General features: G+C 58.5%; 1 protein-coding gene across 2 annotated transcripts in view; it reads left to right on the forward strand.

The window, feature by feature from the left end:
• The window catches only part of GABBR1 (gamma-aminobutyric acid type B receptor subunit 1), a 35,663-nt gene extending 9,826 nt beyond the window's left edge, over positions 1-25,837 (forward strand). For both annotated transcript variants that reach the window (XM_066359979.1, XM_066359980.1), the window contains 15 exons: positions 1,355-1,456; positions 1,857-1,922; positions 2,417-2,608; positions 11,598-11,840; positions 12,438-12,501; positions 14,634-14,711; positions 16,567-16,717; positions 17,559-17,691; positions 20,974-21,090; positions 21,175-21,282; positions 21,703-21,796; positions 23,169-23,296; positions 24,123-24,251; positions 24,425-24,568; positions 25,099-25,837. In XM_066359979.1, the coding sequence (XP_066216076.1) occupies positions 1,355-1,456; positions 1,857-1,922; positions 2,417-2,608; positions 11,598-11,840; positions 12,438-12,501; positions 14,634-14,711; positions 16,567-16,717; positions 17,559-17,691; positions 20,974-21,090; positions 21,175-21,282; positions 21,703-21,796; positions 23,169-23,296; positions 24,123-24,251; positions 24,425-24,568; positions 25,099-25,272 (1,923 nt within the window). In that variant the 3' untranslated portion in view covers positions 25,273-25,837. The remainder of the gene's footprint in view (positions 1-1,354; positions 1,457-1,856; positions 1,923-2,416; positions 2,609-11,597; positions 11,841-12,437; positions 12,502-14,633; positions 14,712-16,566; positions 16,718-17,558; positions 17,692-20,973; positions 21,091-21,174; positions 21,283-21,702; positions 21,797-23,168; positions 23,297-24,122; positions 24,252-24,424; positions 24,569-25,098) is intronic.
• Positions 25,838-27,145: the final 1,308 nt, after the last annotated feature.

Here is a 27,145-nt window from a genome sequence, read left to right on the forward strand (position 1 = left end):
TGGGGGGGGGGGGGAGATCTCGAATCTTTGTATCAGGAGAGAACACATTCCAAGTGGGTTCAGTGCGTGATCTTTCTTTGTAGCCTTTTTGGTTTTAGAGCTTTTTGTCTGCCCCTCTTTGATGCTTTGTTCCTCAGATAGATGGATAGATACTCCCCAAATGACCCAGTTCTATTAAAGTAGGTTCGCTCCAAAGTCACAAAGTCGGGACACAGGAGGAAGAGAGAAGAGAGAGTGTGTGCGATAGGAACCCAGGGGAGGTAGCGGAGTCCAGAGGCACGGGAGGGGGAGTGGGTGGGTGTGAGTGGGAACGGAGGGGTGGGCTATGGAAATGGGCACAGGCACAGAGAGGGGGGGAAAGATGGAGACGGGGGGGGGGGGGAGAGGTGGAGAGAGAAGGGAAGGGAAGGGAGAAAGGCAGAAAGACAAGCCTGTGAACGCTCGTCTGTCTGGGACCCGAAGCGGAGGGTCGGCTTCCTCTCTTACTCTCTTCTTTGGACCCTCTGTTCACTCTTAGTGACCCGTTTTTTATTTTTTATTTTTTCATTTTTCCGAAGTTGGAAACAGGGAGGCAGTCAGACAGAGTCCCGCATGCGCCCGACCGGGATCCACCCGGCATGCCCACCAGGGGCGATGTTCTGCCCATCTGGGGCGTCACTCTGTTGCAACCAGAGCCACTCTAGCGCCTGAGGCAGAGGCCATGGAGCCATCCCCAGCGCCTGGGCCATCTTTGCTCCAATGGAGCCTCGGCTGTGGGAGGGGAAGAGAGAGACAGAGAGGAAGGAGAGGGGGAGGGGTGGAGAAGCAGATGGGCGCCTCTCCTGTGTGCCCTGGTCGGGAATCAAACCCTGGACTCCTGCACGCCAGGCCGATGCTCTACCACTGAGCCAACTGGCCAGGGCTCTTAGTGACCCTTTTATTCTCCCTCATTTCCTCTCCATGATTCTCAAGACTTTCCCCCTGGTCCGTCTGTCCGTCTGCCCACCGGCCTCGTGAGGTTGGCCTCGTTCTGTCCACCCCAGACCCTGCCTTGCTTTTCCTGGTTCCTCCGTTTTCCTCTCCCACATGGTTTTGCTGTCAGTGGTCAGAGGAGGCGAGTGGGGTGCCTTGTGTGGACACAGACGCTCAGCCGGGGGCGGGGGGCTCCTGTGTACCCCCTCCCGTAGAAGCCACGTCCCGAGACCCCAGGCGCTCTGCTGTGGACACACTGCCCGCCCGGGGGACGGAGGTGTGGAAGGAAGAGAAAGGTTCACGCCGCTGTTCTTTGGTTGGGGACGCAGCCCCCAGGTAGGACCTCCGTCCCGTGTCCCCGTCGTGCATCCCACGTCCTCTCTGTGTCTCGTTCCCACTCCAGACGCTGGACGACCTGGAGGAGCGCGTGAAGGAGGCTGGCATTGAGATTACGTTCCGCCAGAGCTTCTTCTCGGACCCGGCCGTGCCCGTCAAGAACCTCAAGGTGGGTTGCAGAGCAGAGCGGGGTGTGTGTGTGTGTGTGTGTGTGTGTGTGTGTGTGTGTGTTTTAATTGGGATGTCACTGACCTCTGACACGGCAGCAGCATAAGGTGCACACTGTGGACTTGGTACGTTGATAGATGGCGGTGTGGTGGACACCCTAGCCTCAGCTCACGCCTCCATCACGGTCACATACGTGTTTTGCTGGGAGACAGTCACATCAGTCACATCTCCCGAGGAAACTTCTCTTCATCCTCCAGCTGACGTTGGTCCGCTGCCTGTGGAGCAGACTGGGCACCGAGCTCTTTTCGGGACAGGAAGTCACACTGGGAGGGAGCCTGACGTAGCCCCTCTGGGGGCCCCAGACGTCACTCGGGGGCTCTGTTTCTCTCCCCATCCCCTAGCGCCAGGACGCCCGCATCATCGTGGGACTCTTCTACGAGACTGAAGCCCGCAAAGTGTTTTGTGAGGTGTGTGCGGCTGGGACCCTTCGAGGGAGGGGGCACGGGGTGGGGTGGGCTCTTGGCATTGGGCACCTCGTGGGGTCTCCTCTCCGCCGCTCTGCTCCAGTTGATAGCAAGTGACCCGAGGTCACGACTAAGACGATGTCCCCGTCCCTGGGCTCTGACTCCATCTCTTGGCGTCTCACACACACACGGCGCTTTCTCTGGGTCTCACTTTGCTGCCACTTTGTGGTGCTGGGGGGACTACGGCTCCCAGCTTTCCTTACTGGCTGGAAAAGGCCAGTTGGAAGAGAGGCTGGGGAGGAGTTCAGGGGGAGTCAGGAGCCTTTCCTACCCCCCCCAGCCACCCCCCCCCCCAAGACTTGTAGATTTCTCTTTTCCAGTCCTCTGCTCTGTTCTTCTCCGCCAGAGACTGGATAGTGTCAAGTGAGATGACATGAGACAGAGAAAATGAAACAAAGACCCAGGCCTCCCCCCTCCCCCCCTCCCCTCACATTCAGGTGTACAAGGAGCGGCTCTTCGGGAAGAAGTATGTCTGGTTCCTCATCGGCTGGTACGCCGACAACTGGTTCAAGACCTACGACCCGTCCATCAACTGCACCGTGGACGAGATGACCGAAGCGGTGGAGGGTCACATCACCACCGAGATCGTCATGCTGAACCCTGCCAACACCCTCAGCATCTCCAACATGGTGAGGGGTCCCCTGGGCAGCGAGGAGGGGGGCTCCAGGGAGCCTCGAGGGGGAAGGACCACCCTCAGCATCTCCAACATGGTGAGGGGCCGCCTGGGCAGCGGGGAGGGGGGGGCCCAGGGAGCCTCGAGGGGGAAGGACCCTCAGCATCTCCAACATGGTGAGGGGTCCCCTGGGCAGCGAGGAGGGGGGCCCCAGGGAGCCTCGAGGGGGAAGGACCCTCAGCATCTCCAACATGGTGAGGGGTCCCCTGGGCAGCGGGGAGGGGGGGACCCAGGGAACCTCGAAGGGGGGAAGGACCACCCTCAGCATCTCCAACATGGTGAGGGGCCGCCTGGGCAGTGGGGAGGGGGGCCCCAGGGAGCCTCGAGGGGGAAGGACCCTCAGCATCTCCAACATGGTGAGGGGTCCCCTGGGCAGCGAGGAGGGGGGCCCCAGGGAGCCTCGAGGGGGAAGGACCCTCAGCATCTCCAACATGGTGAGGGGTCCCCTGGGCAGCGGGGAGGGGGGGACCCAGGGAACCTCGAAGGGGGGAAGGACCACCCTCAGCATCTCCAACATGGTGAGGGGCCGCCTGGGCAGTGGGGAGGGGGGCCCCAGGGAGCCTCGAGGGGGAAGGACCACCCTCAGCATCTCCAACATGGTGAGGGGCCGCCTGGGCAGCGGGGAGGGGGGACCCAGGGAGCCTCGAGGGGGGAGGACCCTCAGCATCTGCAACATGGTGAGGGGTCCCCTGGGCAGCGAGGAGGGGGGCTCCAGGGAGCCTCGAGGGGGAAGGACCACCCTCAGCATCTCCAACATGGTGAGGGGTCCCCTGGGCAGCGAGGAGGGGGGCCCCAGGGAGCCTCGAGGGGGAAGGACCCTCAGCATCTCCAACATGGTGAGGGGTCCCCTGGGCAGCGGGGAGGGGGGGACCCAGGGAACCTCGAAGGGGGGAAGGACCACCCTCAGCATCTCCAACATGGTGAGGGGCCGCCTGGGCAGCGGGGAGGGGGGACCCAGGGAGCCTCGAGGGGGGAGGACCCTCAGCATCTGCAACATGGTGAGGGGTCCCCTGGGCAGCGAGGAGGGGGGCTCCAGGGAGCCTCGAGGGGGAAGGACCACCCTCAGCATCTCCAACATGGTGAGGGGTCCCCTGGGCAGCGAGGAGGGGGGCTCCAGGGAGCCTCGAGGGGGAAGGACCACCCTCAGCATCTCCAACATGGTGAGGGGCCGCCTGGGCAGCGGGGAGGGGGGACCCAGGGAGCCTCGAGGGGGGGAGGACCCTCAGCATCTGCAACATGGTGAGGGGTCCCCTGGGCAGCGAGGAGGGGGGCTCCAGGGAGCCTCGAGGGGGAAGGACCACCCTCAGCATCTCCAACATGGTGAGGGGTCCCCTGGGCAGCGAGGAGGGGGGCTCCAGGGAGCCTCGAGGGGGAAGGACCACCCTCAGCATCTCCAACATGGTGAGGGGTCCCCTGGGCAGCGGGGAGGGGGGACCCAGGGAGCCTCGAGGGGGAAGGACCCTCAGCATCTGCAACATGGTGAGGGGTCCCCTGGGCAGCGGGGAGGGGGGACCCAGGGAGCCTCGAGGGGGAAGGACCCTCAGCATCTGCAACATGGTGAGAGGCCGCCTGGGCAGCGGGGAGGGGGTGCCCAGGGAGCCTCGAGGGGGAAGGCAGCAGCTGAGGAGTGTTGAGGTTCGGGGACAAGGAGCCTCCGCCCACCTGGGACTTGTCTGCGCCACATTTCCTGTGGATTCCAGTTCTGCTCTGACTGCTTCCTTGGGCAGGAGAGAGAGAGCAGGAGAGAGAGAGGGGTGGGGGGAGAGGGAGAGAGAGAGGGAGAGAGAGAGGTGATGAGAGTGGCCTGAGGAGGGGAAGGGCTGTTCCCGTGGAAACGGGGCGAGGTGCTGGGGGTGGCAGAGACACTGTCTGGGTGAGAACGCACCTTGACCGGGAGAGCTGTTCCCGGGCAGGAGTGCGTATTTAGATTCTCGGAGACTGACTGCAGAGAGCTTTCTAGACTGCTTTCATTTCTGGTTGACGCTCAATTAGCTGGGCTCCTGATGCCTTTTTAATGATCCTCTTAGAATTTTAGAGGCGAAGGGGACGTTTGGAATTATTTAGCTGCCGGATATAGCTGGTTAGTGACAGCCAGGGCAATGAGGGGTGGGGGTGGGGAGGCACGACATCTTAAGGAATACAGAATCGCGGGTGGTGAGCTGGGTAGGGCTCCTTGTGTGCGTGCTCAGGATACCGAGGGCTGCCCAGCCCTGGAATACCCGCTTCGGACGGCACGCGAGGGGCGCGTTCATGGTGATAAAGCCCTTCCTCCCGAACAAGCATCTCATGAAGGCAAAGTTAGTTGTATGGTCCTTGCCTGCGTCGTCGTAAACCAGCGCTTGTGGGTAACACAGCGTGAGCGACCCCCTGAGCAGTACTCTGGTGTGGGCTCATCATTCCCGTTTTATAGGCCAGGAGACTGAGACGCAGGGAAGGTAAGCGACTGACTTGTCCCGGGTCAGGGGACGACCGAGTGGTCAGGCTGGAATGGAGCCCTGGTTGGATCTAACTCCGTACCACTCTGCCCCCATGACCATCCGTGGGAAACCCCGGGGTCTGAATAACACGGGGCAGCTCACGGAGGCTCTTGAGCAGGAGAGGAAGACCCAGGAGGCTCATTCTCGCAGTGGATCCTGATGGAAGGGTCAGTGGCCATGTGGGCTCTTTCTTGTTAGGGACGTTGTCCTGGGACATCCCAAGTTGAGAGATACAATGGGAAGATCCTAGAAGGTCACTAGCCAGAGGCGTCGTCTCCGAGAACCTGGGGAAAGGCCTTGTTGGTGTCCTGAGCCCAGGACCTTCCTGGTGGCTTCTGCCTCCTAACGGGCAGCTGGAGGAGCCCCCGACGGGAAGCCGGGATTTGACTGGGGGGAATAAAGGAATATCCGGGATTGGGAGCAGAATGAATGGGTTGGATGGAGGCCTCTTTCCACCTCTTGGTTTCTAGAGAAAGATGGTGTCCACCTGCCTTTGGGGCCACAGGGCTTCTGGTGACAGCAGGCCTGCTCAGTAGCCTAAAGCGCCAGGGAAGGAAGCCAGGGTTTCCTAGAGGGCAGAAGCAGCAACTCACGAGGGAAGAGATCATGGACGGATTAGACGGGACCCAGAGAAGTGGGCCAGACGCAGGGGCTGGTCTGAGGGGCCCAGGGCTGTGTCGATTAGAAAAGAGGCAGACGACCCCACGTCTAGATGGAAAATAGTCCTGAACCTTTCGCTTCGGTCAGAGCCGTCTGGAAGGTTAGTTAGTGTACAGACCTCGGAAGTTCTGATTCAGGTCTGGTGTGGGCCTAGGAGTTTACACTTCTGGAATGTTCCCTGAGAAGAGGGATGCTTCCGGTTTGGGGAACACATTTTGAGGACTATTGAGCAGGGCAGTGCTGCTTGTCAACCAGAGGTTGGATATCTAGGGGCGGACGAAGATTCTACAGGGTACCAGACAGGGATGCTTTCCAGAAGATACTGCAAGGCACCAGACAGGGATGCTTCCAGAAGATTCTACAAGGCACCAGACAGGGATGCTTCCAGAAGATTCTACAAGGCACCAGACAGGGATGCTTCCAGAAGATTCTACAAGGCACCAGACAGGGATGCTTCCAGAAGATTCTACAAGGCACCAGACAGGGATGCTTCCAGAAGATTCTACAAGGCACCAGACAGGGATGCTTCCAGAAGATTCTACAAGGTACCAGACAGGGATGCTTCCAGAAGATACTGCAAGGCACCAGACAGGGATGCTTCCAGAAGATACTACAAGGTACCAGACAGGGATGCTTCCAGAAGATACTGCAAGGCACCAGACAGGGATGCTTCCAGAAGATTCTACAAGGCACCAGACAGGGATGCTTCCAGAAGATTCTACAAGGCACCAGACAGGGATGCTTCCAGAAGATACTGCAAGGCACCAGACAGGGATGCTTCCAGAAGATACTGCAAGGCACCAGACAGGGATGCTTCCAGAAGATTCTACAAGGTACCAGACAGGGATGCTTCCAGAAGAGACCACAAAGTACCAGACAGGGATGCTTCCAGAAGATTCTACAAGGTACCAGACAGGGATGCTTCCAGAAGATTCTACAAGGTACCAGACAGGGATGCTTCCAGAAGAGACCACAAGGTACCAGACAGGGATGCTTCCAGAAGAGACCACAAAGTACCAGACAGGGATGCTTCCAGAAGAGACCACAAGGTACCAGACAGGGATGCTTCCAGAAGATTCTACAAGGTACCAGACGGGGATGCTTCCAGAAGATACTACAAGGTACCGGACAGGGATGCTTTTAGAAGATTCTACAAGGTACCAGACAGGGATGCTTCCAGAAGAGACCACAAGGTACCAGACAGTCCCCCCCCAAACAGAATGACCCTGTTCCAAACGTCAGTGGTGCAAAGATGGAGAAGTCGTGGTTTAGAGAAAGTCTTTAGGGACCAGGGACGGGAGACCAGGTTAGGGTGGTTCTGGAGAGATGAGAGCTCTGGCTGGAGCGGCAGGTGGTGCTGGGGGGTAAGATTGTGAGTAAAACGAGTGCATTCTGATTGGGACAGAGGGCCGTCAGCTCTGGGCCAGTTCAGAATAGAAACCGACTTCCGTGTGCACGTTTCAGACGACGGCCAAACATCCGTCCTCACACTGGGCACAGCCAGACAGGGCTGGTAAACAGTTAGTACCGTAAACCTGCCCTTGTTCCCTTCGCCAATCTCTGTGGGTCGTGAAATTTCTGTTGTTCCTCTTTTCTCTGAGCTGCTTAATAACGTTTCCACTTGAAAATGGACAGCCATCTATCTCTGCTGACCCACGGAGTAGAGATGTCTTTGGTAGCTAGTTCTGTGGGGGTCAGTGGTGCTACCAGTGACCGTGTGTGTTAGTGGTGGTGACCTGGAGCCCACAGAGTGTGAGGGTTTGGGCAGGGCTGGCCTCAGGCAGAGCAGTTGAGTCCCTGCCCACGTGGGTGATTTTCTGATGTAGCGTTGACGTTGAACTGCAGATTGCATAGACCTGGAGGCAGAAGAAGCCCCAGCCTAACGCTGTCTGCTCAACAGGTGCCCTGGGAGAGGTGTTTCAGCTCACTGAGGCAGTGCAGGGCGGTCAGGCAGGCTAGGGGCTTGCAGGGCGGTCAGGCGGGCTAGGGGCTTGCAGGGCGGTCAGGCAGGCTAGGGGCTTGCAGGGCGGTCAGGCGGGCTAGGGGCTTGCAGGGCGGTCAGGCAGGCTAGGGGCTTGCAGGGCGGTCAGGCGGGCTAGGGGCTTGCAGGGCGGTCAGGCAGGCTAGGGGCTTGCAGGGCGGTCAGGCAGGCTAGGGGCTTGCAGGGCGGTCAGGCAGGCTAGGGGCTTGCAGGGCGGTCAGGCAGGCTAGGGGCTTGCAGGGCGGTCAGGCGGGCTAGGGGCTTGCAGGGCGGTCAGGCGGGCTAGGGGCTTGCAGGGCGGTCAGGCAGGCTAGGGGCTTGCAGGGCGGTCAGGCGGGCTAGGGGCTTGCAGGGCGGTCAGGCAGGCTAGGGACTTTGATGCCAGGCTGCCTGGGTTTGAATCCTGCCGTGCACAAGCAGTCCAACTTCAGGCAACACGGGCTTCTCTGTGCCTCAGTTTCCTAATATCTAAAATGGGCTACTGTCTGACCAGGCGGTGGCGCAGTGGATAGAGTGTCAGACTGGGATGCAGAGGACCCAGGTTCGAGACCCCGAGGTCGCCAGCTTGAGCACGAGCTCATCTGGTTTGAGCAAAAGCTCACCAGCTTGGACCCAAGGTCGCTGGCTCGAGCAAGGGGTCACTCGGTCTGCTGAAGGCCCGCGGTCAAGGCATATGTGAGAAAGCAATCAATGAACAACTAAGGTGTCACAATGCACCACGAAAAACTGATTGATGCTTCTCATCTCTTTCCGTTCCTGTCTGTCTGTCCCTGTCTATCCCTCTCTCTGACTCTCTCTCTGTCTCTGTAAAATAAATAAATAAATAAATAAAAATAAAAAGAACTTGACTTAAAAAAAATGGGCCACAAACATCACTGAATTATTTATTTAAGGATTCAATAAGGTGATCTATACGCCTTTAGAAAAAGTGCCTGGTCCACTGTATGAACGACATCAATGTCCGCTACTGTTATTACTGTGAATGTTATTCTGCGTAGGGAGGAATATTCATGAAACATTTCAACCCGAGAATTAAGAGAAAGCTTGGTGATTTGAAAGAGACTAAGTTGATTCTAAGGATTCAGTCTTGTGTACTGGGACGTGTTAGGGAGTGACAAAAGTTGAGCTTAGTCTTAAGCACTTTTAATTGAGGCCATTGATCATATCGTTACAGATGCTTCAGAGACGGTTGGGGACATAGGACTTGAAAAACGGAGCTGGATTGTAGGTCTGAGTAATAGTGACAAAGATGAAGTTGGGACACAGGGAAATTCACAAAGATGTGACTTCACAAGAATGTAACTTGCTTTATACCCAGCATTTTATATAGGTGTTATTTCATCCTTATAATAACCTTTCAAGGTGGTATTATTCCCATTTTACTTATTTATTTGTTATTTTTTCCAGTTTGTTTATTTTGTGTATGTTGAATTGGAGTCAGATAAATTATATATTATTTTATTATTTTTAATGTATTATGGTATTATTCCTATTTTAAAGCTGAATAACAAACCACTGAAGTTTAATAACTTGTTTAAGATTACATAATAGGTTAAGTGGATTAGTTAGAATTGGAATCCATCCATCTATATTTATTCATTCAATGGACATTTAAAAATTACTTCTTTTTTTGTTTTTACTTTTTTTTTAAAGCAGCGTAAGTCCCAGCAGAGTTGAGAGAAAGGTGCACACATTTCCAGTGCCTCCTGCCTCTCTGCACATGTATTGATTCCTCCGTCATTAACATTCCCCAGAGTGGTTACAATTGATGAACTTACATTGGCACATTATCACCCCAAGTCCATAGTTTACAAGAGGGCTCACTCTTGGAGTTATGCATTCTGTGGATTTAGAAATGTATAATGACATTATACCGTTATACATATCATCTGTATGATACTATAATGGCATTACATAGTATCACACAAAGTATTTTCACTGTCCTGATCCAATGGACATCCATCATGGGCCGGGCACAGTGCTGGCTTCTGAGGAGAACGAGAGGAATGGAATCTGACCGTGTCCTCAAGGGGAGCACAGGCCAGGCCAGTCTGTCTTCAGAGCCCAGGCTGTGTCTACTCTCCCTTCGTGTCTCCACAAGAACAAGACATCTGTCCTCTGTGTCTCCGGAAAGTAGAACAGAAAGAAACACAAGCATGGCATGGGCAGTGAAGATTTTTTATAGTCTCTTCATTTGTTTCTTCCTTCCTTTTTTTTTTTTTACAGGGACAGAGAGGGGGTTAGAAAGGGACAGACAGACAGGAAGGGAGAGAGATGAGAAGCATCAATCATTAGTTTTTCGTAGCGACACATTAGTTGTTCATTGATTGCTTTCTCATATGTGCCTTGACCGCGGGCCTTCAGCAGACCGAGTAACCCCTTGCTCGAGCCAGCGACCTTGAGCTCAAGCTGGTGAGCTTTGCTCAAACCAGATGAGCCTGCGCTGAAGCTGGTGACCTCGGGGACTCGAACCTGGGTCCTCTGCATCCCAGTCCGACGCTCTATCCACTGTGCCACCACCTGGTCAGGCTCTTCCTTTCTTTATGAGATGTGTGTCTGTTAATATTTGATACATTTCAAATCTAAACAGTGTGTCTCACGAGCCTTGCCGAGAGGTAGCCGCTGAGCCTTCCTGGGTGTGGTTTCTGGGAGGTAAGGGACGGCAGGTCTGATTTTCTCCGTTAGACGGGAGACATTTCACACATTTAAAGCAGTCTGCCTTAACGGTTGTTTAGCTGAGCAAGGTTACTGCCAGGCATAGAAATTCAGGTCTCTTGACCCATTTCACGACAGGTTGTTTTGTTTTTTAAGCTTTCTTGGAAAAGAGAAGATTGAGGGTAGGAAGGAGCGTGAGTCGGGATTGAATGATAACTTTATAACGGGTAGGGTTATTTCTGCAATACCCAGTCTTCTGGAAACTGCCGGAGAGCCAGCCAGTGAACTTAAAGCACTCGAGGATGGTAGGAAGTCAGCACCCTGGAGAAGAAGCGTCCCGGTTGGCGAGTAGAGAGAGGAAGGCCGGGGCCACCTCTCCTCGGGTCGTTCAGGGTTAGGGGGCTGTTGGGTCCTAGGTCGGCTCCTTCGGGAAAGTCTAGAGATGAGAGTTGTGACTCCTCATGGGGTCATCCATTCTCTCGCTTTTCTATTTTGTGTCCGTCGTCATTTATTGTATTTATTTTTATTTTTATTAAGTGAGAGGCAGGGAGGCAGAGAGACAGACTCCCACATGCACCCCAAAGGGGATCCACCCGGCATGCCCACTATGAGGCGATGCTCTGCCCATCGGGGGCCATTGCTCCTTTGCTCAGAACAGGAGCCATTTCAGCGCCTGAGGCGAGGCCATGGAGCTGTCCTCAGCACCTGGGGCCAAAGTGCTTGAACCATTAGAGCCATGGCTGCGGGAAGGGAGGGGAGAGAGAGAGATAGGAGAGAGGAGGGGAGGAGTAAAAAGGCAGATGGCAGATGGTCACTTGTGCCCTGACCGTGAATCAAACCTGGGACTTGCCCATGCCAGGCTGATGCTCTATCGCTGAGCCAGCCATGCAGGGTTTTGCCATTTATTATGCAGAGTGTCTATTCATTAAAGTTCTCTGTTTGTGGTTCTGAGCTCACAGCTGTGCACACTCAGACCACTGGACCCAGCTGACCACAGCTCTCCTCTAGTCGCTTCTGATGTAAGACAGACACTTGGGGATAGTTGAAGATTTTAAATAGACAGGTGCTCTGCCTGACAACACGAACGTACGCTGTCTATTCAAGTTGAAACATCCCACCAGGGTCAGATGCCACCCACCTTCCCACCCACACCCCAACTCTTTCCTCCCCAGACGTCCCAGGAGTTTGTGGAGAAACTGACCAAGCGACTCAAAAGGCATCCCGAGGAGACGGGCGGCTTCCAGGAGGCACCACTGGCTTACGACGCCATCTGGGCCCTGGCGCTGGCCCTGAACAAGACCTCTGGCGGGGGCGGCCGCTCCGGTGTGCGCCTGGAGGACTTCAACTACAACAACCAGACCATCACCGACCAGATCTACCGGGCCATGAACTCCTCGTCCTTTGAGGGTGTCTCTGTGAGTCCCAGTGACCTGCCACCCTGTGCCGTCTCCCCCTGAGAGAGGGAAGGGGACCCTGACCCTGGAAACGTGTGTTCTCTTGGTCTCCCGGTTTCCTCCCTGCAATCATTCTCGGACCGAGGAAGTAGGGATGAACCAGAAAAACACACGGGGGACGAGAAGGGAAAATTTCTTTCAACCCCTCACCTCATTGAAGTCCAGATATTTATAAATCAGATAAGAATCATGGGCTTTTGAAAGGGACAACAGAAAGATCAATCATCTCCTGGGTCCTTTTCAAGCGGAGAAATGAGCATCCAGGGGGATTTGGTGGCTTTCTCCGGTCACACAGTCAGAAGCCAGTTGTCCTGGTGCCCTCCCTGGGGATTTTTTTCCCCTGTTCAAACCTCAGGGGTAACGCTTCTCAAAAGAAGGCCGTTTCTGAAATCTAGGCTGTGGGCATCTTGGGAATGTCCTATATGCAGGCAAATGCCATAAATAGCATCCATTCAGAAGCTCAATTACCATCAGAAACATAAGGTTTCAAAGAGCCCGGGTTCTCGCTTTCACTGTTGCTTTTATCCCCCTGGCCGTCTCGGCTGTTCCTCCCCTCAGGGCCACGTGGTGTTTGATGCCAGCGGCTCCAGGATGGCCTGGACACTCATTGAGCAGCTGCAGGGTGAGCACGGAGGGGGCGGGGCAGCGGGAGGTCAGGGGCCGGGCGGGGGTGGGGCAGCGGGAGGTCAGGGGGCCGGAGGGGGCGGGGCAGCGGGAGGTCAGGGGGCCGGAGGGGGCGGGGCAGCGGGAGGTCAGGGGCCGGGCGGGGGTGGGGCAGCGGGAGGTCAGGGGGCCGGCGGGGGCGGGGCAGCGGGAGGTCAGGGGCCGGGAGGGGGCGGGGGCAGGGGCGGGGCCGGACACCAGGGGGCATCACAAGCTGGCCTTGGTGCCTCCCACCTCCTGCCCCCAGCCCTCTCTTTTTGGCTGAAACAGCCCAGTTTTATTTCTCACCGTTCTGCAGGCTGAAAGCTCAGAATGTGCTTTTCTCTGGTAACTGTGTCCATCAAGCTAATAAGTGCAGATACCCCTGACCACAGCAATGATAGGGAAACAGCCCCCGTCCGGCTGGGTTCCCTTTGAGTCGGAGGGGTTGTGTTCTTGAAAAGCGGCACACGCTTCGGAAACAGCCACTCTTTCCCTGTCAGTTCCCTTTAAAAAAAATTTTTTTTTTTTAGTGAGACAGACAGGCAGACAGGAAGACAGAGAGATGAGAAGCATCAACTCTTCGTTGCGGCACCTTAGTTGTTCATTGATTGCTTCTCACACATGTGCCTTGACTGGGGGGGCTCCAGCCGAGCCAGTGACCCCTTGCTCAAGCCAGCGACCTTTGGGCTCAAGCCGGTGACCCTGCGCTCAAGCTGGGCGAGCCTGTGTTCAAAGCCGGTGACCTCGGGGCTTTGAACCTGGGTCCTCAGCATCCCAGGCCAACGCTCTATCCACTGTGTCGCTACCCGGTCAGGTGGCTTCCATTTTAATTTCAGAAATTTCCCTTTGGTGTCCTGGGTGGAGGGGTAATGACTTGCACACCCGTGGACTCCAGGAAACCTGCTCTTTGTAAAGGGAACGTACAGACTTTTCTTGCTGTGCAAGTACGCATCCTTACTTTTTCTGTCGTCTGTATGGTTTGGCTTTCCTAGGTTGCGTTTCCTTATCACTTCGCGTCCTTGTGATTCTGCCAAACCTCCGGGTTAATCTTCCAAGGCCGCTGCGCGCTCAGCCTCTTGTAGCGCCGCCAAGACGGCCGGCGCGGTTTTGGCTTCCTGTGAAAAGCGTCTTTCTTTCCTTGTCCCGCCTCCCACGCTCCCTCCGCGCCTCAGCTCCTCGCTGTATTCAGGCGACAGGAAATGGACTCCAGCCATGGTGAGGGGGGTGTGAGTCCGCTTTCCATAGAAAAGTTAGGGGACCTGGACCAGTCCCAGGATTTCTCCGGAGCGATTGAATTCCTCTTGGCAGCTCTTGCAGGTGTGACCTGGATCTAAGGAGCTAGAGCCCAAGCCAACCAGCCTAAGAGCCATTTATGAAATTAAAATGAAAGCCCCCGGGGATGCCTGACCAGGCAGTGGCGCAGTGGATAGAGCGTCGGACTGGGATGCGGAAGGACCCAGGTTCGAGACCCCGAGGTCACCAGCTTGAGCGCAGGCTCATCTGGTTTGAGCAAGGCTCTTGAGCCCAAGGTTGCTGGCTTGAGCAAGGGGTCACTCGGTCTGCTGTAGCCCCCCACCCCCCCACCCCCGTCCAGGCACATATGAGAAAACAATCAATGAACAACTAACGGGCCACAAAGAAGAATTGATGCTTCTCATCTCTCTCCCTTCCTGCTGCCTGTCTGTCTCTTTTCCTCTCTCTGACCCTGTCTGTCTTTGTCACAAAATAAATAAACAAACAAATAATAATAAAATAAAATAAAATGAAAGCCACTGGGGAAATAGATTCTGTCACAAGAGGGAGGATACACACGGTGGGAGACTTCTTGCTCAGAGAGGTCAGGCTGTGGCATGAGCGGCCGGCTCTGTGGAGCCTTCTTTACTGAAGGGCTTTATACAGAGAGGACGTTATTGGATTGGTGGGAGTGACCTGACACTGCCTGTTCACGCGACCCCTCGTCCTCCTGAGCATCTCCCGGGGGCTCGGGTGAAGAGAGACCCAGGGACAGCCCTGGAGAGCTACTCTAGGGAAGTAGAGAACTGAGGACGCCCAGGCTTGGCTCTTCTCCTGCCTGTGGTCACGCCGACTGTCCTCTGCCCGTCTCCCCAGGTGGCAGCTACAAGAAGATCGGCTACTATGACAGCACCAAGGACGATCTCTCCTGGTCCAGAACAGACAAGTGGATTGGTACGTAAGTGGACCCTTTCCTGTTCCTCTTCGGCCCCTGGAGCAGTCCTGGGAGAGAGCCGTGCTCTGCAACGAAGAGGGAGGAGCAGGCGGCAGCAGGCTGAGGTGCACCGGGGCGGTGGGCCAGGGCCGAGCAGTCCTGGGAGAGAGCCGTGCTCTGGAACGAAGAGGGAGGAGCAGGTGGCAGCAGGCTGAGGTGCACCGGGGCGGTGGGCCAGGGCCGAGCAGTCCTGGGAGAGAGCCGTGCTCTGGAACGAAGAGGGAGGAGCAGGCGGCAGCAGGCTGAGGTGCACCGGGGCGGTGGGCCAGGGCCCAGGGTCAGAGACAGAGCAGAATCTCCTGGGTGGGGGTAAGGGAGACTGGCGTGTTTGCAGAGGGAACGGGCAGTTGGCAGCACGCACTATTAACGAGTCCCTGGGGGCTGGGGGGGGGGGGTAGGCAGGGCTGGAAACTGAAGCTCCATTAGGATCTCCCAGATATCCTGGTGCCTTTGACGCATCTGGCCTAGAGTTTGCCTCTCTGTCTCTGTCAGTGAAACATTCGCTTTACGCTGGCTGTAGGAGAGGATGCAAATTGTCTTCTGCTAAGACGGGCATTTCAAAGGGAGCAATATAGTCTTTGTGCGCAGGGTGGGCTAAAATAATAGGAAATGGCAAGATACTAAAAAGGTGGACAAAGGGAAGACGGCCTCGGCTGATGAAATGAAGGCTTGGCCTCCTAACGGTCTTCAGGGCGGAGGGAGGCGCAGCCACAGGACACCCTGCCCTCTGCCCGCCAGCTGGAGTCCTCCGGCCGCTCCTGTGGCGGCTGGGGCTCCAAACTGCTTTATCATTTGAATTTAGGGCAGTGTTCTCTACCGCTATAAATGTTTCATGGCCTAAATTACACTTTCTCCCAAGCTGAGCAAATTGAAATTAGCCCCCCCCCCAACTCTGACAAATTGAAGCTTCCTTTTAGTATATGTGCTGCCCAAGCGAACACTGAGCTTCCTTTTAATGATAGCTTGGAAAGCACCTTTGGGAATATCACCCTGGGGATATTACTTTGTTTCTTCTTTTCCTAAAGTTAGAGGAGGTCAGACCAGATACCTGGAGGCACCTTTTTTTTTTTTTCAGGTTTTTTTTTTATTTTTATTTTTTTATTTTTTTATGAGAGAGTCAGAGAGGGATAGACAGGGACAGACAGACAGGAACGGAGAGAGATGGGAAGCATTAATCATCAGTTTTTTGTTGTGGCACTTTAGTTGTTCATCGATTGCTTTCTCATATGTGCCTTGACCGTGGGGCTACAGCAGACCGAATGACCCTTTGCTCGAGCCAGTGACCTTGGGCGCAAGCTGGTGAGCCTTGCTCAAACCAAGTGAACCCACGCTCAAGCTGGTGACCTCGGGGTCTTGAACCGAACCTGGGTCTTCCGCGTCTCAGTCCGGCGCTCTATCCACTGCGCCACCACCTGATCAGGCTTTGTTGCCATTTTTGATTTGGGTTCTAAGGAGCCTCCTCTGCTTCTCAGCTACGCCCCTTCTTCCCCTTCCCGTTATTTTTTTTTTTTTCCCTGCAAGACAAAAACAGAACAATAACGACAACAGAAACTAGAACTAGGGTGATGGCCCTCAGCCCTCGCCGGCCTCTAGACAGGACGTGGCTCTGTTTTCTGATTGCGTTTCTTCCTGCCCCCTGAGGGCCGTGCTCGGGCAGCCGTGCGGCTCCGGGTGGACACGGCCCTCCTGTCCTCACCCCCAGAGACGCGAACGAGCGCCCACCAGCAGCTCTGCCCACCGCCTTCCCCATCCCACCTTCACTCCTCTGTCCTCCTTCCTCTCTCTTCCCCCTCTGCCCCTCCCCCTGTGCCACAGGAGGGTCCCCCCCTGCCGACCAGACCCTGGTCATCAAGACGTTCCGCTTCCTGTCGCAGAAACTCTTCATCTCTGTCTCGGTTCTCTCCAGCCTGGGCATTGTCCTAGCTGTTGTCTGTCTGTCCTTTAACATCTACAACTCCCATGTCCGGTAAGGGTTTCTTCCTACATTTTTTTAAAAAAATTTATTTTATTAAATGAGAGGAGGGGAGGCAGAGAGACAGACACTCCCGCATGTGCCCCAACCGGCATTCACCTGGCACGCCCACTGAACGGCGATGTTCTGCCCATCTAGGGCCGTTGCTACCTTGTTGGACAACTGAGCTATTTTTAGCACCTGAGGCAGAGGCCATGGAGCCATCCTCAGCACCCAGGGCTGAAACCAATTGAGTTATGGCTGCGGGAGAAGAAGAGAGAAAGAGAGAGAAGGGGAGGGGTGGAAAAGCAGATGGTCACTTCTCCTGTGTGCCCTGACCAGGAATCGAACCCAGGACATCCACACACCGGGCTGATGCTCTACCACAGAGCCAACCGGCCAGGGCCTGACTTATTATTATTTTTTTTTCTGTCCTGTCTGTCTCTCTGAGATAATGACCGTTGAAGGGAGTGGGAATCAAACCTTAGCAACTCCGAGGCCCGGGGCCATGGGGGTTTTCACTCTGCCTTCCTGCTTTCTCAGTGATCACTGAGAACACGGGGGAAACCAGGTGGAATGCCTGTCCCTGCTCCAAAGCAGCTGAGAAATATAAAAAATCCTTTGGGAGCGGGCAACACAGCGCAGGGCTCTGAGTAGAGAGCGTCCTGTGTGTGTGTGTGGGGGGGGGGTCTGAGCCGGGAAGCCCCGGGCAGTCGGCTTTCTCTCAGGGCCCTGCTGCCCACTGCGGGGGGCCTGGCCTCCTCTGTCCTGTGGCGTTGGGACGGCCCAGCCTCCCTGCGGGAGAGGGTGACTCTGCTCTCTTCCCTCTCCTTCCCCTCCCGCCCCTCTGCCCTAGTTACATCCAGAACTCACAGCCCAACCTCAACAACCTGACAGCTGTGGGCTGCTCGCTGGCGTTGGCGGCGGTCTTCCCCCTGGGGCTGGACGGTTACCACATCGGGAGAGGCCAGTTCCCCTTCGTCTGCCAGGTGAGGACCGGGTGGGCAGGGCCCGGGCCGAATGTGGCCGTCACGCCCCCTCGGGGGCCCCCCTCCGAGACGGCACCGCCGCCCTGGTCTGTGGCTCTGTCCCCTCCTGTCTGTGTCTCCAGATGTTCTCTTTCTGTATGTAATTCACTGGCTCCCATTCTGTAATTCACTGGCTGCCATTCTGTAATTCACTGGCGGGCCCCGAGGTTGCCCAGGGCACGCCTTGCGGAGAAGGGGAGGGGGCTTTCGAGAGGAAGAAAGGTTTCTGCACAGAGGACCCGTGACAAGGGTGGCTTGTCTCTGGTGCGGGAGCTGAGAACGGGAACCGGGTTTACTGTGGACGCCTTCGTAGTTGGGGTTGGGAGGGCGGAGGCAGAAATCTGAACCGACAGCCGGCATCGCGGTGGGAAGACACTGCTGTTGCACAGGGAAGAGGTCCTACGGGGCTCTCGGCACGGGGAAGATTCTGGGGCCGTGGTTCCAACAGTGGTATTTGTGTGGTTCTCTGTTATGCTGGTGGGAAATGCCCATCGTTTCCCCTGCCCACCCTCTGCCTCCCCTTTCCTTTGTCTGCCCAGTGCTGGTCTCCATCATGCATTTCTGCACAGGGCACCTGTGCACAGACACACACCCCCGGGTCGTCAGGGGTGGTGTGCGTCCAGTGGGCCTAGAATGCGGAGGGGGAGGCAGATGGTTAGCGTGGTGCGGCGTGACCCGTGTCAGGGGAGGCAGGTGGTTAGCGTGGTGCGGCATGACCCGTGTCAGGGGAGGCAGGTGGTTAGCGTGGTGTGACCCGTGTCAGGAGAGGCAGGTGGTCAGCGTGGTGCGGTGTGACCCATGTCAGGAGAGGCAGATGGTTAGCGTGGTGCAGTGTGACCCGTGTCAGGGGAGGCAGGTGGTTAGCGTGGTGCAGTGTGACCCGTGTCAGGGGAGGCGGGTGTCAGCGTGGTGCGGCGTGACTCGTGTCAGGAGAGGCGGGTGGTTAGCGTGGTGCTGTGTGACCCGTGTCAGGGGAGGCAGGTGGTCAGCGTGGTGCGGCGTGACCCGTGTCAGGGGAGGCAGGTGGTTAGCGTGGTGCAGTGTGACCCGTGTCAGGGGAGGCGGGTGTCAGCGTGGTGCGGCGTGACTCGTGTCAGGAGAGGCGGGTGGTTAGCGTGGTGCTGTGTGACCCGTGTCAGGGGAGGCAGGTGGTCAGCGTGGTGCGGCGTGACCCGTGTCAGGGGAGGCAGGTGGTCAGCGTGGTGCGGCGTGACCCGTGTCAGGGGAGGCAGGTGGTCAGCGTGGTGCTGTGTGACCCATGTCAGGGGAGGCAGGTGGTCAGCGTGGTGCGGCGTGACCCATGTCAGAGGAGGCAGGTGGTCAGCGTGGTGCTGTGTGACCCATGTCAGGGGAGGCAGGTGGTCAGCGTGGTGCGATGTGACCAGTGTCAGGAGAGGCAGGTGGTCAGCGTGGTGCGATGTGACCCGTGTCAGGAGAGGCAGGTGGTCAGCGTGGTGCGGTGTGACCCGTGTCAGGGGAGGCAGGTGGTCAACGTGTTGCGGTGTGACCCGTGTCAGGGGAGGCAGGTGGTTAGTGTGGTGCGGTGTGACCGGTGTCAGGAGAGGCAGGTGGTTAGTGTGGTGCGGTGTGACCGGTGTCAGGAGAGGCAGGTGGTCAGCGTGGTGCGGTGTGACCCGTGTCAGGAGAGGCAGGTGGTCAGCGTAGTGCGGTGTGACCCGTGTCAGGAGAGGCAGGTGGTCAGCGTAGTGCGGTGTGACCCGTGTCAGGAGAGGCGGGTGGTCAGCGTGGTGCGGCGTGACCCGTGTCAGGAGAGGCGGGTGGTCAGCGTGGTGCGGCGTGACCCGTGTCAGGAGAGGCGGGTGGTCAGCGTGGTGCGGCGTGACCCGTGTCAGGAGAGGCGGGTGGTCAGCGTGGTGCGGCGTGACCCGTGTCAGGAGAGGCGGGTGGTCAGCGTGGTGCGGTGTGACCGGTGTCAGGAGAGGCGGGTGGTTAGCGTGGTGCGGTGTGACCGGTGTCAGGAGAGGCGGGTGGTCAGCGTGGTGCGGCGTGACCCGTGTCAGGAGAGGCAGGTGGTCAGCCGTGGTGTGGCGTGACCCGTGTCAGGAGAGGCAGGTGGTTAGCGTGGTGCGGTGTGACCCGTGTCAGGAGAGGCGGGTGGTTAGCGTGGTGTGGCGTGACCCGTGTCAGGAGAGGCGGGTGGTTAGCGTGGTGCGGTGTGACCCGTGTCAGGAGAGGGGTCTGCGCACGTGCAAGGCGCTCTGGGGCCAATGAGAGCAGCTCAGAGGGTCTGGGCGGACTTCAGAAAAGGAGGTGGCGTTGGGATACTGAAAGCTGCGTGGGACTTTTGTCCACTGGAGAATCGAGGATAAAGGGAACATTGTGTGGCTGACAAAGACAGAGAAGACAGTAGCGGACCAGGAGGGAGCGGTGCGCACAGGTGGCTGGAGGGTGGGCAGGTGGCAGGTGAGGACCAGGGAGCCGGGCCCGGAAGGCAGTGAGACCGCGTGGTGAGGGGTCCCCTGCTGCATCCTGAGTGAGGTGTCCAGGTGCGACCTGTGGGCATGGCCACGTGCAGGCACTGGGGGCAGTGGGAAGTGAGTGGCCATGACAGTCAGGAGGTTTAGGCAAGGTCACCGGGTAGCCAAGTGTAAGATGGAGGGGAGAAGCCCGGCCGCCCCCTGCGGGCCGCGTGCTCCCCGCAGGTCCCGCCCCCCCCACCCCCTGCGGGCCGTGTGCTCCCCGCAGGTCCCGCCCCCTCCCCCCCCCCGCCGCGTGCTCCCTGCAGGTCCCGCCCCCTCCCCCCCCCCACCCCCTGCGGACCGCGTGCTCCCTGCAGGTCCCGCCCCCCCCACCCCCTGCGGGCCGTGTGCTCCCCGCAGGTCCCGCCCCCTCCCCCCCCCCGCCGCGTGCTCCCTGCAGGTCCCCCCCCCCCCCCCCCCCCCCCCCCCCCGCGGACCGCGTGCTCCCTGCAGGTCCCGCCCCCCCCCCCCCTGCGGGCCGCGTGCTCCCTGCAGGTCCCGCCCCCACCCCCTGCAGGCCGCGTGCTCCCTGCAGGTCCCGCCCCCACCCCCTGCGGGCCGCGTGCTCCCTGCAGGTCCCGCCCCCCCCCCCCCCCGGGCCGCGTGCTCCCTGCAGGTCCCGCCCCCCACCCCCACCCCCCCCGCCACGTGCTCCCTGCAGGTCCCGTCCCCGCCCCCTGTGGGCTGCGTGCTCCCTGCACGGTCCTCTGCTCCCTGCGGCTCCGCCCTGCCCTGCACACTCTGCTGTTCTCTCCTTCCCTAGGCTCGCCTCTGGCTCTTGGGCCTGGGCTTCAGTCTAGGCTACGGCTCCATGTTCACCAAGATCTGGTGGGTCCACACGGTCTTCACAAAGAAGGAGGAGAAGAAAGAGTGGAGGAAGGTGAGCTGCTTGCCCCCCACCCCCCCGCCCTGGCTCTCGGGCTTCGGCGACTTCCCGACACGCCTCCCCTCCGTGCCGACCCAGACTCTGGAGCCCTGGAAGCTGTACGCCACGGTGGGCCTGCTGGTGGGCATCGACATCGTCTTTTTCTCCATCTGGCAGATTGTAGACCCCTTGCACCGGACCATTGAGGTACGGCTCGGGGTCGGGAGGCTGAGCGGTCACACACGGCCTTCCCTCGAGGCCGCGTGTGGCCTGGAGGAGGACGCCGCCCGCCCGCAGGAGATGGCTTCCCTACCTTCCATATTGGAGCTCCTCCTCCCTCCCGGGGGAGCCCCCACCCCACAAGGGGCCCCTGGGTTCAGCCGAGGGACGGAAGTGGCGGGGTCTGTCTGGGAAGGCGTAGACTTCGCAGGCATCCTGGGAAGAGGGAGACGCCATTCATTCCCAAGGTGTTCAGGGCCAACCGTTCCAGGCCTGGCGTGGGATTTGGCCTCTGTCCTTGGAGTCTCAGGAAAGAGGGGAGCACAGTCAGGGGGTCAGGGACTGAGCAGAGGGAGGGGCCCAGGCGTGATGGACGACCACCATGCGGTGGCCTCATTTCTCCCTCAGACCTTTGCCAAGGAGGAACCGAAGGAAGATATCGACGTGTCCATACTGCCCCAGCTGGAGCACTGCAGCTCCGTGAAGATGAACACGTGGCTCGGTGGGTTGGGGACACGGGTTGGTGGGATGAGAGTTTGGAAATAGAGGTGGAGGTCTCAGGTCACCCCCGTTCCAATGTTCTTCTCTGTCGTGACACTCATCTTCCCTGGGCGTGGGGGACGGTGGCAGGGGTGACACTCGTCTTCCCTGGGCGTGGGGGACGGTGGCGGGACAAGGCACAGCTCCTGTTCAGCAGAGACAGGGGCCAGTGGGAGTGTCCCGTCCTCAGACCTGGCACCGTTTGTGTCTGGACAGCCCCGTAGAGTAAGGGCAGGCTGCGAGGGCGTGAGTTCAGGCCCCTCTTATTTATTTATTATTTGTTTTTACAGGGACAGAGAGAGTCAGAGAGAGGGATAGATAGGGACAGACAGACAGGAATGGAGAGTTGAGAAGCATCAATCACCAGTTTTTCGTTGCACATTGCTACACCTTAGTTGTTCATTGATTGTTTTCTCATATGTGCCTTGACCGTGGGCCTTCAGCAGACCAAGTAACCCCTTGCTCAAGCCAGCGACCTTGGGTTCAAGCTGGTGAGCTTTTGCTCAAACCAGATGAGTCCGCGCTCAAGCTGGTGACCTTGGGGTCTCGAACCTGGGTCCTTCCACATCCCAGTCCGATGCTCTATCCACTGCACCACTGCCTGGTCAGGCCCTCTGGCCTTTTTTTTTTTTTTTTTTACAGAGACAGAGAGTCAGAGAGGGATAGACAGGGACAGACAGGAATGGAGAGAGATGAGAAGCATCAATCATTAGTTTTTCATTGCGCATTGCATCAGCTTAGTTGTTCATTGATTGCTTTCTCATATGTGCCTTGACCGAGTAACCCCTTGCTGGAGCCAGCGACCTTGGGTTCAAGCTGGTGGGCTCTTGCTCAAACCAGATGAGCCCGCGCTCAAGCTGGCAACCTCGGGGTCTCGAACCTGCGTCCTTGGCATCCCAGTCCGACGATCTATCCACTGCGCCACCACCTGGTCAGGCAGGCCCTCTGGCCTTTTTAACATCACTCTGATCTATGGCCACACATGGCAGACCTAACCCTTTGTCTGGAAGCTGGCTTCCCGCCTGGAGGGTGAGGGGTGAGGGGTGAGGCGATGTGGACGGCCCTGGCCCTTGCCTGCCTCACAGCGCGCTGTTCACGACTTTCATCTTCCTGGGGGACGTGACTCCCAGTCTCAGGAGGGAGGGGTGAGGTGGGGAGCACTGGAGGCAGTGGACAGGGAGGGGCCCTCAGTCACAGGGTTTGGTTGGAAGGGGAGGCTCCCACCTCATCGTGGAGCTCTGAGAAAGAGCAGTGGTGGGTGACTGGCCCAGGGAAGAGGCGTGAAGGGGGACATGGAGGTCCTGGTGCCCGGTGACCCTTCCCTGCTGTCCCAGGCGTTTTCTACGGCTTCAAGGGGTTGCTGCTGCTGCTGGGCATCTTCCTTGCCTATGAGACCAAGAGCGTGTCCACCGAGAAGATCAACGACCACCGGGCCGTGGGCATGGCCATCTACAATGTGGCGGTGAGCTCCGGGACCCTGGCACGGACCCCGGGGGCTGGCTGCAGCAGCCCTGACGTGGGGGTGCTGGGCATGGCCATCTACAATGTGGCGGTGAGCTCCGGGACCCTGGCACGGACCCCGGGGGCCCGGGGGCTGGCTGCAGCAGCCCTGACGTGGGGGTGCTGGGCAGGGCCATCTACAATGTGGCGGTGAGCTCCGGGACCCTGGCACGGACCCCGGGGGCTCGGGGGCTGGCTGCAGCAGCCCTGACGTGGGGGTGCTGGGCAGGGCCATCTACAATGTGGCGGTGAGCTCCAGGACCCTGGCACGGACCCCGGGGGCTGGCTGCAGCAGCCCTGACGTGGGGGTGCTGGGCAGGGCCAGGGGCAGAGCTGGCTCTCGGGTCAGCTGGGTGGAAGTCTTAGAGAGTTTTTCATGCCTTGGGTTTGTAAAGTACTGTCCAGTCTATGAACACACGTAAACACTGTCTTATTACCCTTCACACAACCACCCAGCGAGATGGGCACTGGAGTCCCCGCCATGTAGATGAGGAAGCCGGTCTGGGTCACAGGCTGGAATCTGCGTCCAGATTTCCCGCCAGACGCGCCCAGGGGTCGCCTCTCCGGGGCTCTGGATGGCGCGTCCAGAGATCCTGGGAGCTCCCGCCTGGCGGGACGGTAGGACCTGGAGCTGGGATGGTTTTTTTCGTTTGTTTGTTGTTGTTTTTTACAATTCTTCACAAGCTAGCGTTGAGGATGACCCCAAGCTCGGATCCTTTCCGAGTGGCAAGCTCACCCCAGGGCTCTGAGCCTGCAGATCCCGGACTCCCTAACCCCTGTGGCCCTAGGTCCTGTGCCTCATCACAGCCCCGGTCACCATGATCCTGTCCAGCCAGCAGGACGCGGCCTTCGCCTTCGCCTCTCTCGCCGTCGTCTTCTCCTCCTACATCACGCTGGTGGTGCTCTTCCTGCCCAAGGTGAGCCTCCGGGGGAGTTCTCCCCCCCTCCACCCCGTCTTCCCGGAGTCTGCGCCCTCCCCTGCCCCTCCCCCTTTCCCTAAGTTGGGGCTCAGCTTTGCTCCTTTTATTTTCATGCCTTCCCATTCCCACCCACCCTCGGCCGGTCACTGACGCGTGGCGCCCTCCCGCAGATGCGCCGGCTGATCACCCGAGGGGAATGGCAGTCCGAGGCTCAGGACACCATGAAGACGGGGTCCTCCACCAACAACCACGAGGAGGAGAAGTCCCGGCTGTTGGAGAAGGAGAACCGGGAGCTGGAGAAAATCATTGCGGAGGTGTGCTGGCGCGGGGAGCGGGGCGGGGTCCCAGGCCAGGACAGGCCAGGCCAGGCCAGGCCAGGCCAGGGGGTGAATGAGTGCAGAAGGCTAGGGAGGGTAAGGGCCGAGCCAGGTGAGAGCTAGCGTGGGCCTCACTCGCCGGGAGGGGGCCTCACTCGCTGGGAGGGGCTCTGCGGAGCAGCGCTGAGCCCTTGGCCTCCTGCGAAGGGGACGCGCGCAGGTGCCCACAGCGCCCACCGGCCCGGGCTGCGCGGGGACGCAGCGGGGCGCGCTCAGGCTGGGCTGGCACCGGTCCCTATGAGTTCTTGGAGGCCGCGCGCGCTGGCCTTCTCTCCCCTTTATTTCTCCGATCGTTTCCTCCAACCGCCGCCCCTTCCACGCACTGTTGGCTTTCCATGTTCTTTCTGGATTCCTCACGGTCTTTTCTTTGTCCGCCCGCCCCCGTGTTTCCTGCCCTGGCCCCTCCCTCCCTCCCTCCCTCCACGACTTCCCTTCTCCTGCGCTCCCCACCATCTTTCTTCCTCCAGAAAGAGGAGCGCGTCTCCGAACTGCGCCACCAGCTCCAGTCTCGCCAGCAGCTCCGCTCCCGGCGGCCCCCTCCGACACCCCCAGACCCCTCGGGGAGCCTGCCCAGGGTCCCCCCGGAGCTCCCCGACCGGCTCAGCTGTGACGGCAGTCGGGTCCATTTGCTGTACAAGTGAAGGGCGTGTGTGTGTGGGGGGGGGGGGGGCGGCCATAGGGAGGGGGCAGGGAGAAGCGGGGCTCCCTGCCCCCCTTCCCCCCCGACGGAGGAACAAACGCGCCGGCCCCTCCTGTCCCTTGTAAATACAGCTCCTCCGCGTGACCCTGGGGTTCTCTGAGCCGCCCGCGCTCAGGAACCAGGCCGGTTCCTCTCTTCTTCGTCGGGACGAGTTGATGTCACTACTTCACACTGTCGTTGGTGCCTCCCTGGCGCTGCCCCCCGGCTCCCGGGCGGCCTCACCGCACACACCCCTCCCTTCCCTGCGCCGGCGCCCAAGGCTGCCCGCCCCCTCGGGTTTTGGTTTTCATGGGGTGATTGAAGGAGAGGAAGTGGGGGGCAGGTTTGAGAGCTGCATTCAGTGGGTGGTTGGTGAGAATCTTGACCAAAGGAAGTCACTCCTGACTGTCGAGATGGACGGACAGATGGACCCCCGGGGCGGGAGGTGGTGTCCCTGTCACACCGTGGTGTCCTTTCGGGAAGGCCTCCCTGCTGAATCTCAATAAACCAGTGAACAGCGTGTCTTAGCACCTGTCCCTCACTGTGAACAGGGCGGGCTCAGTGTAAGCGCAGACTCGGAGGGCTTCACGGGACTGTACTGGCCAGACACGGAGGGGAGGGAGGGTGGGGGAGAGGGGTTTAATTAACCCTGCCAGGGCTTAGCTGGGCAAAGCAGGACACAAGGCTGAAGTTAGTGAGTGATGACATTGGAGGTTTGACGCGTGGAGTCCGAGGGCCACAGTGTCAGATTCCACCACGTGCGAAAACCTTGTGTGACCTGTTTCTAAGTTCCTACTGGTGGCGATCATAGAGGTCATCTCCCACGACCCTCGGGCCGCCTTACTCCCTAGGGCAGACGCAGGGACGGTGCGGAGGGTGGTTCTGGGCCCGTGGAGTGTGCTGGGTAGATGCTAGCCACGGTCGCCACTGTTCCGTGACTTCTCTCACGGTGACGCACACGTGTCGGGGCCCCGGAGCACGTGGTTGAGTAGATGCGAGGACTCTCCTTCCCAGGAGCTGAGAACCACACTGGAAAGATGGTGACTGCTAATAGACAGTGAGGGAGAGGGCCCCTAAGGAAGTGCTCCCCATGGGGAAGTCCTCCTCTAACAACTCGGGGCGTCTCGGGAGGACTTGCTAGCCAGATGAGAGAAAGTATTAAAATGGCCAATGGGAAAAAAATAAACAAGGAGACTCGTCTGGGACTCTCATAATTCTTTGTGTTCTCTTGGAGAAGTGCTTGTTTTGAAGCTCGACTTTCCTTTTTCCCTTTGGCACTCATTTTTTTCTTTTCTTTTTTTATGAGAGGAGGGGAGATAGTGAGTCAGACTCCCACATGCGCCCTGACTGGGATCCACCCAGCAGCCCCCATCTGGGGCCGATGCTCAAATCAGCTGAGCTATTCTCGGCACCTGAGGCTGATGCTCTGTCTACCAGGCCACCTCCTGGTCAGGCGGTGCAGGAGAGCTAACAACTCCCATTTCCAGCGCGTAGAGACGGTATTTGGGGAGCAAGGTGACAATGAGGGTCCTGTGGTCTGCTCTGGAGTCGTGGGTTTGCCTTGAGGGGTCTGGAAAAGGGGGATTACTCTGTCACTCCCAGGGTATGTCATCTAGATGCAGAAAGACAAATCACAGGCTCAGGAGCTGTCCTCAGCATCCAGGGTGACGCTCAAACCCATCGGGCTACTGCGGAAATAGGGTGAGAAGGGGGAGAGGGAGGGGAAGAGAAGTAGACGGTTGCTTCTCATGTGTGCCCTGACTGGGAATTGAACCCGGGAATGTCCATACGCCAGGCTGATGCTCTATCCACTGAGCCACCAGCCAGGGCCTCGT

The sequence above is a fragment of the Saccopteryx leptura genome, chromosome 1 (assembly GCF_036850995.1).
Source record: "Saccopteryx leptura isolate mSacLep1 chromosome 1, mSacLep1_pri_phased_curated, whole genome shotgun sequence".
Lineage (NCBI taxonomy): Eukaryota > Metazoa > Chordata > Mammalia > Chiroptera > Emballonuridae > Saccopteryx > Saccopteryx leptura.